This window comes from Ochotona curzoniae, unplaced genomic scaffold (genome assembly GCF_017591425.1).
Source record: "Ochotona curzoniae isolate NIBS_2020 unplaced genomic scaffold, NIBS_Ocur_1.0 contig_1870, whole genome shotgun sequence".
Lineage (NCBI taxonomy): Eukaryota > Metazoa > Chordata > Mammalia > Lagomorpha > Ochotonidae > Ochotona > Ochotona curzoniae.
In genome coordinates, this window is record NW_024465234.1 from 149,591 (window position 1) to 162,000 (window position 12,410).

At 42.7% G+C, this 12,410-nt stretch overlaps 1 protein-coding gene across 1 annotated transcript; it reads left to right on the forward strand.

Annotated features, from left to right (window-relative positions):
• Positions 1 to 575: 575 nt before the first annotated feature.
• Positions 576 to 1,002, forward strand: LOC121149016 (40S ribosomal protein S12-like). The gene has a single exon (XM_040969430.1). The coding sequence runs from the start codon at positions 576 to 578 to the stop codon at positions 978 to 980; it is 405 nt and encodes a 134-aa protein (XP_040825364.1). The 3' UTR covers positions 981 to 1,002.
• The last annotated feature ends 11,408 nt before the right edge of the window (positions 1,003 to 12,410 follow it).

Sequence of the window (12,410 nt, forward strand, 5' to 3'; positions counted from 1 at the left end):
CAGAAACAACAGAACTTACACAGATAATGGAACAAATGGACTTACTAGATATATACAGATTCTTACATCCCACGAGCACAGAATTTACATTTTTTTCAACCATACGTGCTACCTTCTCCAGGATTGATCACATGATAGAGCACAACACAAATCTCACTGACTTAAAAAAAAGTGAAATATACCATGCATCTGATCAGACCAACACCGAGTGAAACTACAGATCAACAAGTCAAAATACCCCAAGAAAGCTGCAAATTCTTGGAAGATGAACATGCCTCTGAATAAATAATGGGTTAGAGAAGAAATTAAAGAAATAAAAAATTTCTTGAAAGCAATGAAAACTCAAACACAACATACCAAAACATGGTGGATACCACCAAGGCAGTGATAGGGATACATTTATTTCAGTTGGTGCTCATACCAAGAACCAAAGAAAGATACCAGGTAAAAGAGCTAAGTACACACCTGAAGGAACTAGAAAATCAACAGCAAAGTATTCCCAAGAACAACAGAAAACAAGAAACAATCAAAATAAGAGTGCGTTCAAGATTCGGCTTCACTCGTAACTCACTGCCATGGCCGAGGAAGGCATCACTGCTGGAGGTGTAATGGACGTGAACACTGCTCTGCAAGAGGTGCTCAAGACTGCCCTCATCCAGGACGACATCCCATGTGGCATCCATGAAGCTGCCACAGCCAAAGCCTTAGACAAGCGCCAAGCCCACCTCTGTGTGCTGGCATCCAACTGTGATGAGCCCATGTATGTCAAGTTGGTGGAGGCCCTGTGTGCCGAACACCAGATCAACCTCATTAAGGTTGATGACAACAAGAAACTTGGGGAATGGGTAGGCCTCTGTAAAATTGACCAAGAGGGGAAACCCTGGAAAGTGGTTGGCTGCAGTTGCGGGGTCGTTAAGGACTATGGCAAAGAATCTCAAGCCAAAGATATCATTGAAGAATACTTCAAATGCAATAAATGAATAAATAAATGTTTGGCTCATAGTTTTTTTTAGAAATTTAGTTGTATATTTAGAGTTTACATATATGTCATAACTCCAATGCAGAGAAGAACACCCTAAACATTTAAGATGGCTCCAAGATACTTAGTCTCTTTCATGTCCCAAGTGAGTCCTGACAGCGAGGTAGAGCAGGTGTTCCTGCTTACAAAGTGCCTGAGGACCAGGACCACAGCTCATGCAGAGAGCACCGAGGAAAGCTGCGAGTCTCGAGTCTTTATTTTAAAACTTAAAAGAATCACAGATTCATTTCAATAGCATTAGCGGGTTTGGCTACCCAATAAGTTATACACACACTCAGGTACTTGCAAGATTTCCCTGTAGCCAATCAATTCAGGGCATGTGGTCACATGCCCCACAAGCAGACACCAAATTGTTTCCCACAGGGACACCTTGTGCAGTGCAGGCTCTGGTGAGTGGTCAGAAGTGGTCTCCTGACCAGGAAATCAGCAGCCATCGCACCACGCTGGTGGCTACTCTGACCCTGAAGCAGAGCTCACTGAGCAGGAGGCTGTGGTACTGCTGGTCCAGACACAGCACTTCCCATAGTGCTCTGCAGGAGAGAGTCACAGCATGTTCCTAGCAGACAGGCTCCACAGCAGCCCTGGCTCAACCATTCCTGCCCCATGGGATTATGACTGCTTGCCAGTGGGTTCTTTGGGCAGCTGGAGGGCTTTGTTGACTTGGCTGTGACCAGGGGTGCTCAAGAACTTCCATCAGGGTGGGCCTGTGGCTGGGGCTGTGCTTCAACAGTCTGGAAATGAGGCCCCTTGCTCCCTCAGTCACAAAGTCAGGGAATGTGAATTCAACCCGTGATATGCGTCTGTAGGTCTCCTGGTACGTGTTGGCCTCGAAAGGAGGATTCCCCACCAAGAACCAAATAGAGATCAAAAGTACAATAAACAAAATCAATGAATCAAAACCTGGTTCGCTGAGAACATAAACAAAACAAAAACTCCACTGGCCCAACTGACAAAAATAAGGTGGGTGTGGGAATTAAAATTAATAGTATCAAAGATGGAAAATAGAACATAATAACAGATACCTCAGCCATACAGAGAATAATTAGAAACTGGTACAAACATGCACATCCCCACAAATCAGAAAACTTGGATAGATTCCTGGATTCTCACCATCACAAACATAGTTACCAGGTAGGGAAAACCTAAACAAACCTATAATGGAGGCAGAAATCAAATCAGTAATTAAAGCCTCCAACAATGAAAAGCCTGGGCCCAGATGGTTTCACTGCTGAATTCTACAAAGCATTCCAAGTAGAACTGACCCCAATTCTCCATAAACTTTTCAGAATAGAAGGGGCGGTAATTCTTACAAACTCATTGTATGAGGCAAACATTACCTTTATAACAAAACCAAATAGACACACAACAGAGCAAGAAAACTACAGACTGACAGCCTTGATGAATCTCTAACACAATAGATCATAACAAAACAGTAGCCAACAGAATACTAAAATACATCAGACAGATCATTCAACCAGACCAAGTGGGATTTACTCCTGCCATGTAGGGATGGTTTAACATTCACAAATCTATAAATGTGATTTATCACATCAGGAAATTGAAGAAAAATCACATGATAATCCCAATAGATGCAGAGAAATCATTCGATAAAATTCAACACACTTCATATTAAAAACTCCAAAGGAGATAGACAAAAAAGTAACATTCCACAACATACTTCTATGAGGAAATTGCAAACCTTAAAAACAGAAATAAAAGAAGACTACAAAACATGGAGAAATATACCATGTTCCTGGATGGGCAGAGTCAATATCATAAAAATGTCCACATTACCAAAAGAAAGATATATATTCATTGCAATTTCAAACAATACAACAAGAACATTCTTCACAGAGCTGCAAAAACTGACCCAAAGGTTCATCTGGAAACACAAAAGTCCATGACTATCCAGAACCATCCTGAAGAATAAGAACCTAGCTGGAGGAATCATAATTCCAGACCTTCAGACATATTACATGGCAGTGGTTATCAAAACAGCCTGGTACTTGTACAGAAAGAGAGGAAGACTCCAATGGAGTAGAACAGAAACACCAGAAAGGAAGCCACACGTGCACAACTATCTAATCTTCAACAAGAAAACAGAAAACAATCCAGGAAAGGAAGGTCTTTCCAATAAATGCTGTTGGAACAACTGGATAGCAGCCTGCAGAAGTTAGAAACAAGACCCATACCTTTCACTATACACAAAGTTCAAATCTGAATGGATAAAATATCTAAACCTATACTCTGAATCCATAAACATTTTGGAAGATAATGCTGAAAATACTCTATAAGATATAGCTGCAGGCACACACTTCCTAGAAAAATTATCAAAAGCAAAGGAAGTCAAGACCATAATATATACATGGGACTACATCAAGCTAAGAAGTTTCTGCACAGCAAAGGAAACAATTAACAAAGTATAAAGGCAACCAGCAGAATGAGAGAAAATCCTCACACACTATGCAGGAGATAAGGGGCTAATTTCTAGGATATACAAAGAACTCAAGAACAACCATAACAACAGAACAAACAAACTCATCAAGAAATGGGCAAACACTTTTCAAACGAAGAAATACAAATGGCTAACAGGCATATGAAAAAATGCTCAAGTTTCCTAGAAATAAGGAAAATTCAAATGAAAGCAACAACAAGATTTCACTTAACTCTAGTGTGAATAGCCAAATACAGGAAACCACCAATGACACCTGCTGGCAAGCATGTGGGGAAAAAGGAATCCTACTCCACTGCTGTGTGATTGCTGGTTGCTCTAGCCACTACGGAACTCAAGCAACTGAACATTCACCTACCATATGACCCAGCAATCTCACTTCTAGGAATATACACAAAAAATATGAGAAAGCAACATGTACCCCTATGTTCACTGCAGCACAATCAATAACCACAAAAATATGGAAGCAACCTAAATGCCCATTAACACTAGATAAATGCACGTTAGCACTGGATAAAGAAACTGTGGTTCATCTACTCTATGAAATCCTACTCAGCTATTAAAAAAAAAAAGGAATATAAATGTATACAGCCAAATGGACCGAACTGGAAACCATTATGCTAAGGGAAATAAGCCAGTCCCCAAAGGACAGATATTATCAGTTTGCTCTAATATAACACCCATTACAAATACAAAAGAACAACAAGATCACAGAGGAGAACAAATAAACACATATAACCCCACAATCGAAGGATGTAACAGAGACCAGAAAGTCAGGAATCAAGGAGAACCAATGGCATGCATTTCTACAAAAGAAGGCAGGTTGACATATGTCTAATTGTAAGAAATTGTGCCCTGATGAGGCTCAATGCTAACATGGCTAGGGGAAGTTTAGCACATCATCTCAGGAAATGGCTCTTTCCTGTTTGTAATTTACAGTATTATGATGTCAGATCTAATTTACCTGTGAATTTTAGCTTTGTGCACTTCCTAGGTGTTTGTGCCATTTTTCAAGAAGATATTGTGATGTAATTTATTAATCAATCATCCCTAAGAGACTGACTGCTTAAAATTCCCTGAGATTATTAAGGTCTCTTTTATCACTCTTATTGCTACTTCTCATAAGTAATGATGTTATGGCCTTTATTGTATTTTCATTAGTTCCACATAGGTCACACGCTGGCATCTATTCCTACATGAAGATTCTTGACTCTGTTTTTCACAACCCTAGCATCATGTTCATATCTGTTAAATGTTCGTTACCTTCATGTGGATGAAAGCTCCCTGATTTTCTCTCCGTTGTGGACTGTGTACACTGGCTCTATATTTTGGCAGATACATAATGGAAGCGTAGAATGAATTGATATGTTCATAGGTAGAGACAAAAAGAACTATGTCTCTGTTCATACAGTACAGGCTTAGACTCCCAGTGAGATGGTTAATAACATCCTGAAGGTTAGATGTTGGACTCTCCAACATTAACCATGGCTACATTGTTGAAAAACATCCCAGTGGCAGCATGATGTACTTGTGAAAGTTCACAAAAGTTGCACTGTAAAACTGGAGGGCAAATCAGTGGGGAGGGAGGGAATTTAGGGAGAGGGAAGGGAAACCACAGTACCTATTAAACTATCTCATAAAATAAATGAACAAAAGAAAAAAAAAAAAAGGCAGGGTGCAGCACAGACCAGGCCAGGTTATAGTACTCACTGGTATACATGTGGTTCAGTTCTAGGTGTGGGCCAGGCTAGGCAAGTTTGTAACACCCACTGTTACAACTGAGAACCAGGATAGGATGCGGGCCTGGCCAGGCCAGGTCGTACCACAAGACCAACCAGTTCACATTAGGGCTGGACTTTGGGCTGGGTGGGTGGGCTAGGCTGTCGTACATGCCAGCATGAACTGGAACCAGGTAGCATTTACCTTCACCTATCAGTATAAAAACAGAAAACAGAGGGGACTCCAGATAGGGCCTGCCCAGGGTCACCTTGAACCCATGTGCCCAACAGTGGCAGCAGGCGACTTCAGATGTGCCTCTGGGGTTGCTCGAGGTCCTTTTGCCTTTGTGCACTGGCATTTGCAGAGGTGACTCAGAATGGTGAACTCATGTGCCAATGGCTCTGGGTCAAGTTCTTGGGCCACCTGGCAGCACACTCTAAGAACTTAGGTATGTGGGCTTAAACTATGTTACAGGAGGTCTGGATTATGGCATAAATGAGGCCAATTAAGGACCTGAGGGTTTATGTCTAAGTGAAGAATGACAACTGAGGGACCTCCATAGATAAGGCCACAGTACTTCCAGGTAAGCGAGGGTGCAAAAAGGAGAATAGGAAAGACCATTAAGGGTCAGACCAATGCACCAACACACGTGGAGACCTTTGCTGGGGTAGTTAGCAGCAACCATGACTGAATACCACTCACTGGCATACATTTAAGCTAGGGCTGGGGGCCTACCTAGCAGGGATAGATCATAGTACTCACCAGTGAGAGTCAAAGCAGTGAGCAGGCAATATTGTGCCGCACCATGATAGGAAACAACACATGAGAGAATCAGGTCTGGAGGCAGAATATGTTGAGGGGTATGTGAACTCATTGCTGTGCAATCATAATCCCCACTGGCATGGGCAAGGTCTGTGTCTGGGAACTTGCCTGGTTGGGCAGCTAAGGGATGACCCAGCTGTGGTTGGGGTTCCCACCAGCAAGCATAAGAGCCAGAATAGAGGGGGCAGCAGGATGGGCTGAACATGGTTGCAGTCTCCCTTGGCATGGATGTGGACTGGATCTGTGGAGGGCCTAATTGGAATGGATTCTAGCACCTGCTTGTAACCATGAGAGTCGGGGTGCATGTAGAATGCACTGGGCTAGGCCTCAGTTTACACTGAACCACATCAGAGCTGTGTCTGGGAGTCACCAGGTAGGGCTGGGCTCTGACATCCAACAGTAAGAACCAGAGAAGGTGCTGGCCAGTTGGGCAATGACACTGTTCCTGCCAGGACAAGCAGTAGACAAAGTCTACCTGGGTCAAAGACTCACCAGTGTGCACAAAATCTGCCACTAGGAGAAGACCTGATAGAGGAGCTTCACAGAACTCATTTCTCACGATGCAATGCTTTCAGGTAAGTGGAAAAACCATGGCAACCATGGTAGTGACCTCCCAGTTCATGCCAGGCTAAAATTCCTATCAGCATACATGTGGGGCTGGTCTGGGTGTGGGCCAGACTGGGCCACTTCATAATATCCACTGGCCAATGTGACAATCAGTATGGGGTGCAGGACAAGCTAGCTGGGGCCACAATACCAACCAGTTCACATTAGGATCAGGACTGGGGCTGTTTGGACTGGGCTTTGCTGCAGAATTCACCAACCAGAGCATGTTGGACTGAGCCAGGTTGTTGCACCCACTGGTGGATGCTGAGGTGAGGCAAGCCATGCCAGTGTGAGTGTGCTGGTATGGGGTCTGTGAGCACCAGGGCCAGGGTGTCAGTTGGGGCCCAGTTGTCTGATACAGCTCCTTGGGCCTGTCAGTACAGGGGACTATGGGACTGGGAGGCTTCGGGGATTGAGGTCCAGCAGGCCCGCCTATGCAGTGAGTGAGGTTGTGTGAGCCATAGGGGCTGGGAGTCTGTGGGGCCTGGTCGCCCAGCTAGTCCTTGGGCCTGCCTGTGAAGGCTTGATCTCTCCTGTGGAGAAGACATAGTGGATGGAGAAGATGCAGTGGATGGCACGCTCAGACACACATGGAGGATATGGCAGTCCACTGGAGCCTGCAGAAGACATCTGATACCATGGCAAAAGAAGGAGAACAGAGCAAACTGGACCTCTACCGGAGCTAAACAATTATGGTAATAACTGGGGCAACAGGTGACTCTAAGTTCCACTGTGTCAACCAATGATCATTGGAAGGGTTCCTTTACCCTTGGATCAACGTGACTGACAGTACCTCAAAACTATCAAAATCACTTTGGCAGAACCTTCAGAATACATGCCACATCCGTACCATGTGTTGATACCAGGTGGTTGTTCCCCAATACCGCATACAAGGGTGATTGTGAGGCTAGGTATGGCTTCTCCCTTTGTTTTCCCTCTTTCCCCAGATATAGGAAGCAGAAATGGGAAAAATGCAAACAATAATCACATCCACTTTCCCCTAAACCTTGATCCTTCCAACCCTGATCAATATGTAAACTTGACAACAAAAAAACACAATTTGCAATCAAATACTCGCAGAACTTTAAAATATATAATGGTCACAAAAACAGAGGAGATCAGTGGAATAGAAACTCCAGGACTGAGTCCTCACATGTAGAACCAACTAATTTTTGACATGTGGACAGAAAATAACAAGGAAAAATTTGGTTTCTTCAACAATTGCTATGGGGCAACAGATATCCTTGCAGAAGTAAGAAACAAAAAGCCCACATCTTTCAACTTATACAGAAATCAGCTCTAAGAGGATCAAGGACCTAAATCAAACCATTAAAGGACTACAAAGAAAGTACTCTACAAGTTGTTGGTGTAGGTTAAGACAAGAAAGGTCATCACACCCACAGGCAGTTTCAGTGAAGGAAATCACCTACAAAATGAAGAGGCAACCAACAGAGTGAGAAAACAAAATCTTTGTGTAATACAAAACAGGAGATTAGTAACCAAGATTAACAAACAGCTTCAGAAACAACAACAAAACAGACAACCCTTTTAAGAAGCAAGCCAAGGAAATGAGCAAACAAATTCAGATGGTTAACAGACAAATGAAAAATGCTCAGGCTCCCTAGCTATTAGGGAAATAGAAAACAAACCAACCAAAAAAGCCACATTGAGGTTTCACCTAATATCATATGTTCTCTCAGCATGCAAAATACAAAACTAATATATATACAGATAAATAAGCAAATACATATATTCTTATAGACAAGCTTGAGGCTAGCATACAGGAAAGTGAAGATATATTGCAATATATATCTCTACTATCAAATTAAAAATGGATTCCCAATGAAACTGCTACATGTGTTCTGACACTACGAAGAAGGACTTTCCACCACTGTGATGCACGAAAACAGCAGAATGATGGACTTGTGACTGTCATGAAGGACTACACTGTTGTAATATATATGGGAAACAGTGGGGGAAAGGTGAAATGAGGAGGGTAAGAAGAGAAATCCTTGAGCCTATGGAATTGATTCATGAAAAATAAATATTTAGAAGGGGGTACCTGGAGATTCCCCTGGAGACAGGGAAGAGGTGGTGATGGTGGAGTGATGTTGCAGTGAACAGAAAACGCACCAGGGACCAGTGAGCAGCAATCCAAACCCAAGTGACAATCAGGGATCCAGTTATAGCCATGGATCAGCTCTTATACCAGCCTGGAGGGAGGCTGGGTTCACACTGGGAGCTCAGGAGCCAAAACCAGACTGAGATTGGTGAATCCTGCTGAATACCTTGGCCCAGCAACGACCGGAGAAAGAGCAAAAAGGCAGTGAACTCCATGGGGCAGAGCAGTGGCAGGATGGAGCTCACAACACAGAGATCAGACATCAGAGTGGGCACATTTCTGGTTGACTGTATTGAACTGATCCTGTGGGGAAGGCAGCACCAGTTCCATGTCCTACAGGTTCTTTGTGGTCCCTGCATCAGAAAGCCAAAAGCCCCATATAATTAACCATGAATCCATATATATATATATATGTATATATATATATATAATGGATCTAGCTACATGAAACAAACATAAATGGATTTAAAGGGAGAAACAGACTCCAATACAATCATAGTGGGGGACCTTAATACCCCATCAACACCAATGGACAGATCAAGGAAACAGAAACTCAGCAAGAAGCAACAGAACTCACCCAGACACTAAAGCAAATAGACATAGCTGATATCTACCATCCTTTTATCCTATATACAGAGAATACATTTTTTTTCATCAGCACATGGAACCTTCTCCAGAATTGTCCATGTTATAGGCCACAAAACAAACCTCAGTAAATTAAGAAAATTCAAAATCATACCATGCATCTTCTCTGACCATCAGGGAGTGAAGGTAGAGACCAAGAAATCAAAACACCCAAGAAGGTTTGCAAACACATGAAAAATGAATAATATGTTGCTAAATGAGTAATGGGCTAGAGAGGAGATCAAAGGGGAAATATAAAAATTGCTTGAAACAAATGAAGACATCAACACACTTATCAAAACTTATGGGACACAATCAAGGCAGTGTTACGAGGGTATAGGGAATGAACAGACATTTTTCAAAGGAACAGATTCAGATGGCTAACAGACAAATGAAAGGATGGATGCTCAAGCCACCTAGCTGTCAGGGAGAGACAAATGAAAACCACACTGAGGAACCACCTAACTTCAGTTAGACTGGCTTACATTCAGAACTCTACTAACAACACATGCTGGTGTGGATGTGGAGAGAAAGGCACCCTCCTTCACTGCTACTGGAGTACAACCACTGTGGAAATAAGTATGGAGAGTGCTTGGAGAACTGCAAATAAACCTCCCATATGACCCAGCTATCCCATGCCTAAGATATACCCAAAAGAAATGAAAACTGTATATGAGAAAGGGATCTCTAATCCCATATTCACAGCAGCACAATCTACAAGAGCAAAGGCACGGGAACAATCCAGAAGCCCATCCAAAGAGAAGTGGTTAAAGAAACTGTTGTACATCAACTCCATGGAATATTATTCACCCATTAAAAACAATGAAATTATAGCATTTGCAACTACATGGTCCCAACCAGAGACCATTATACTCAGTGAAATAAGTCAATCCTCAAAAGACAAATTGCATATGTCTCTCTAATATAAGGAAACCATCATGTAAATTGGAATATATACAGATAGAGTAATAGAGACTATCATATCCAGAGGTGAAGACACAATGCAACATGCATCCTTACTTTCAATCAAAGAAGGACTTCCAATTAAACTGTTGAATATATCTGGACAATGGGAAGATGCACTGTCTGACACTGTCTGTACCAGCAATGCTGGGGCACACTTAAATAACAGTGATGGAATTACAGCTTCTTATGAAAAACTATGCTATTGTAACAGTATGGGGAAAATCAGTGGTAGGTGAGGTGAGAATTTTGGTGGGCGAAATTATACCATAAATTTAAAATGCAAAATAGAAATTTAAAAAAAGAGAATATATACAATGTAAAAAAACAAAAATTCAAATCCCATTTTCTCTGGCTCTCCAAGGAATGACGACTAGTCCACATAATGTAACCAAATAACTCACATTTTTGATGAACTAGATGCTAGACAAAACATGGAAGTCAGTGTAGACATCATGCAGGCAACAGGCTGTGGCTTTGGTTTCCCAGATCAGCACTTCCACCAGTCTCTTGATTTCACAGGTCCCAGGGATGGTCTGCTGGGAGAATTCCTGTTGACACTGCAGCAGCTGCTCCAAAAGCAAGCAAATACCACATCAGTCACAGATATCTGTTCCCCTTCACAAAAGAAGCTGCTGTGTGTACCGGACACTGCTACTGATGATGCAAAGACCTGGGGCATGGGATAATACCAGGGAAGGTCAGCAGACACTGCCCACCAATTCCCACAGGCCTCCTGTAGTCTTATATGCTGGACATGCTACAGGATACACCATGGGTAAAATAACCCTGTTACCATTTATAAATACTATTCATGGGACCGTTTAAGTCATCAGTTTCAGCTTCTTATTTCCTGTAGGCCTTCCCCCTTCCCTGTGTAGCAAGGAGGCCACTGCCCATGCAAAGCTTTCCTGGGCTCATGGGGTTTAGGAGCTCCCATCCTCCCTGTACCCTGATCACATCCCTGGTCCCATTTCTCACATCCATGTCAGACACCAACAACAAGCTCTGAGGAACTGAGTCTACGGATATGGGTGCCATGGATACTGCCTCTCCAGTGCCAAATGGCCCATTGGCCCAGAATCAAGTCTGCCAGACTGCCCCAAGCTGGCACAGGCCCAGTCCCTAACCTGGGCTCTCCATGCTAGCCAGAGCCATTCACTCTCAAAAGGGTTTCTGTGGGGCTGCATGATCCATTCTGGGCCAAGGACCACTGAACCAGGCCATCTGGGTCACCTTGGCATGCACCTGACACACTGGTGTTCAGTTTGGGAGAATACTGCTTCCTGGGCCTAGCTTGTGCAGCCCCAGCGTGGCCCCTCCAGGTGATTATATCTCATGGGATCTGACAGTTGTGTTTTTAATTTCATTTCCTCAAAATGGGTTTCTTTTTTACTACTAACTTCTTCAGTGACACATAGGTCATACAGGAGCATTGCCTTCCTCAGGAAGGTTTTTGATTTTCTTTTCCATTTCTTCAGAGACATATTGGCCATTCAGTGGCATGGAAATTTTCACTTACGGCTTTTTCATTTAAGAGGAATTATAGTAACTGTGCAATAGAAACTATCATAACCAGTTGTGAAGACACGATGCAGTATGCATCTCTACTTAGAAACCAAAGATGAACTTTGAGCAAAACTTAGAAACACGTCTTGACAATAAGACGCTGGACTCTCTGCCATTGTCCAGACCTGTGATCTAAGGTTACAGCAGAGTGTCAGAAAGATGGTCATGTGATTCTTTATGATGGACTATACTACTGCAATAATATGGGGAAATCAGTGACAGAAGGGGTCTTGGGGAGAAAGAGAGGAAACCCCAGAGCCTAGGCAAAGAAAACTACAAACAACAATAAAACCAACAACACTAATAATAACAATCACAGCAAAATTGAAACCATAACCAGCTGAAATCTTCTGAGAAAGCTTCCAAGAACTCAGGGCAAAATATTGAAGAGTGGAAATGGGAAAAAAAAATGAGTGTAATAAACTAATGCAGCAAACGAGTGTGGTGTGGGTTCTGTTTTTGTTTTTTAGCACAGGCTGTTTATTAGTAGCCAG

What these genes read in the sequence shown, in the direction of transcription:
- LOC121149016 (XM_040969430.1), top strand. Translation starts at nt 576, where the DNA reads ATGGCCGAGGAAGGCATCACTGCTGGAGGTGTAATGGACGTGAACACT.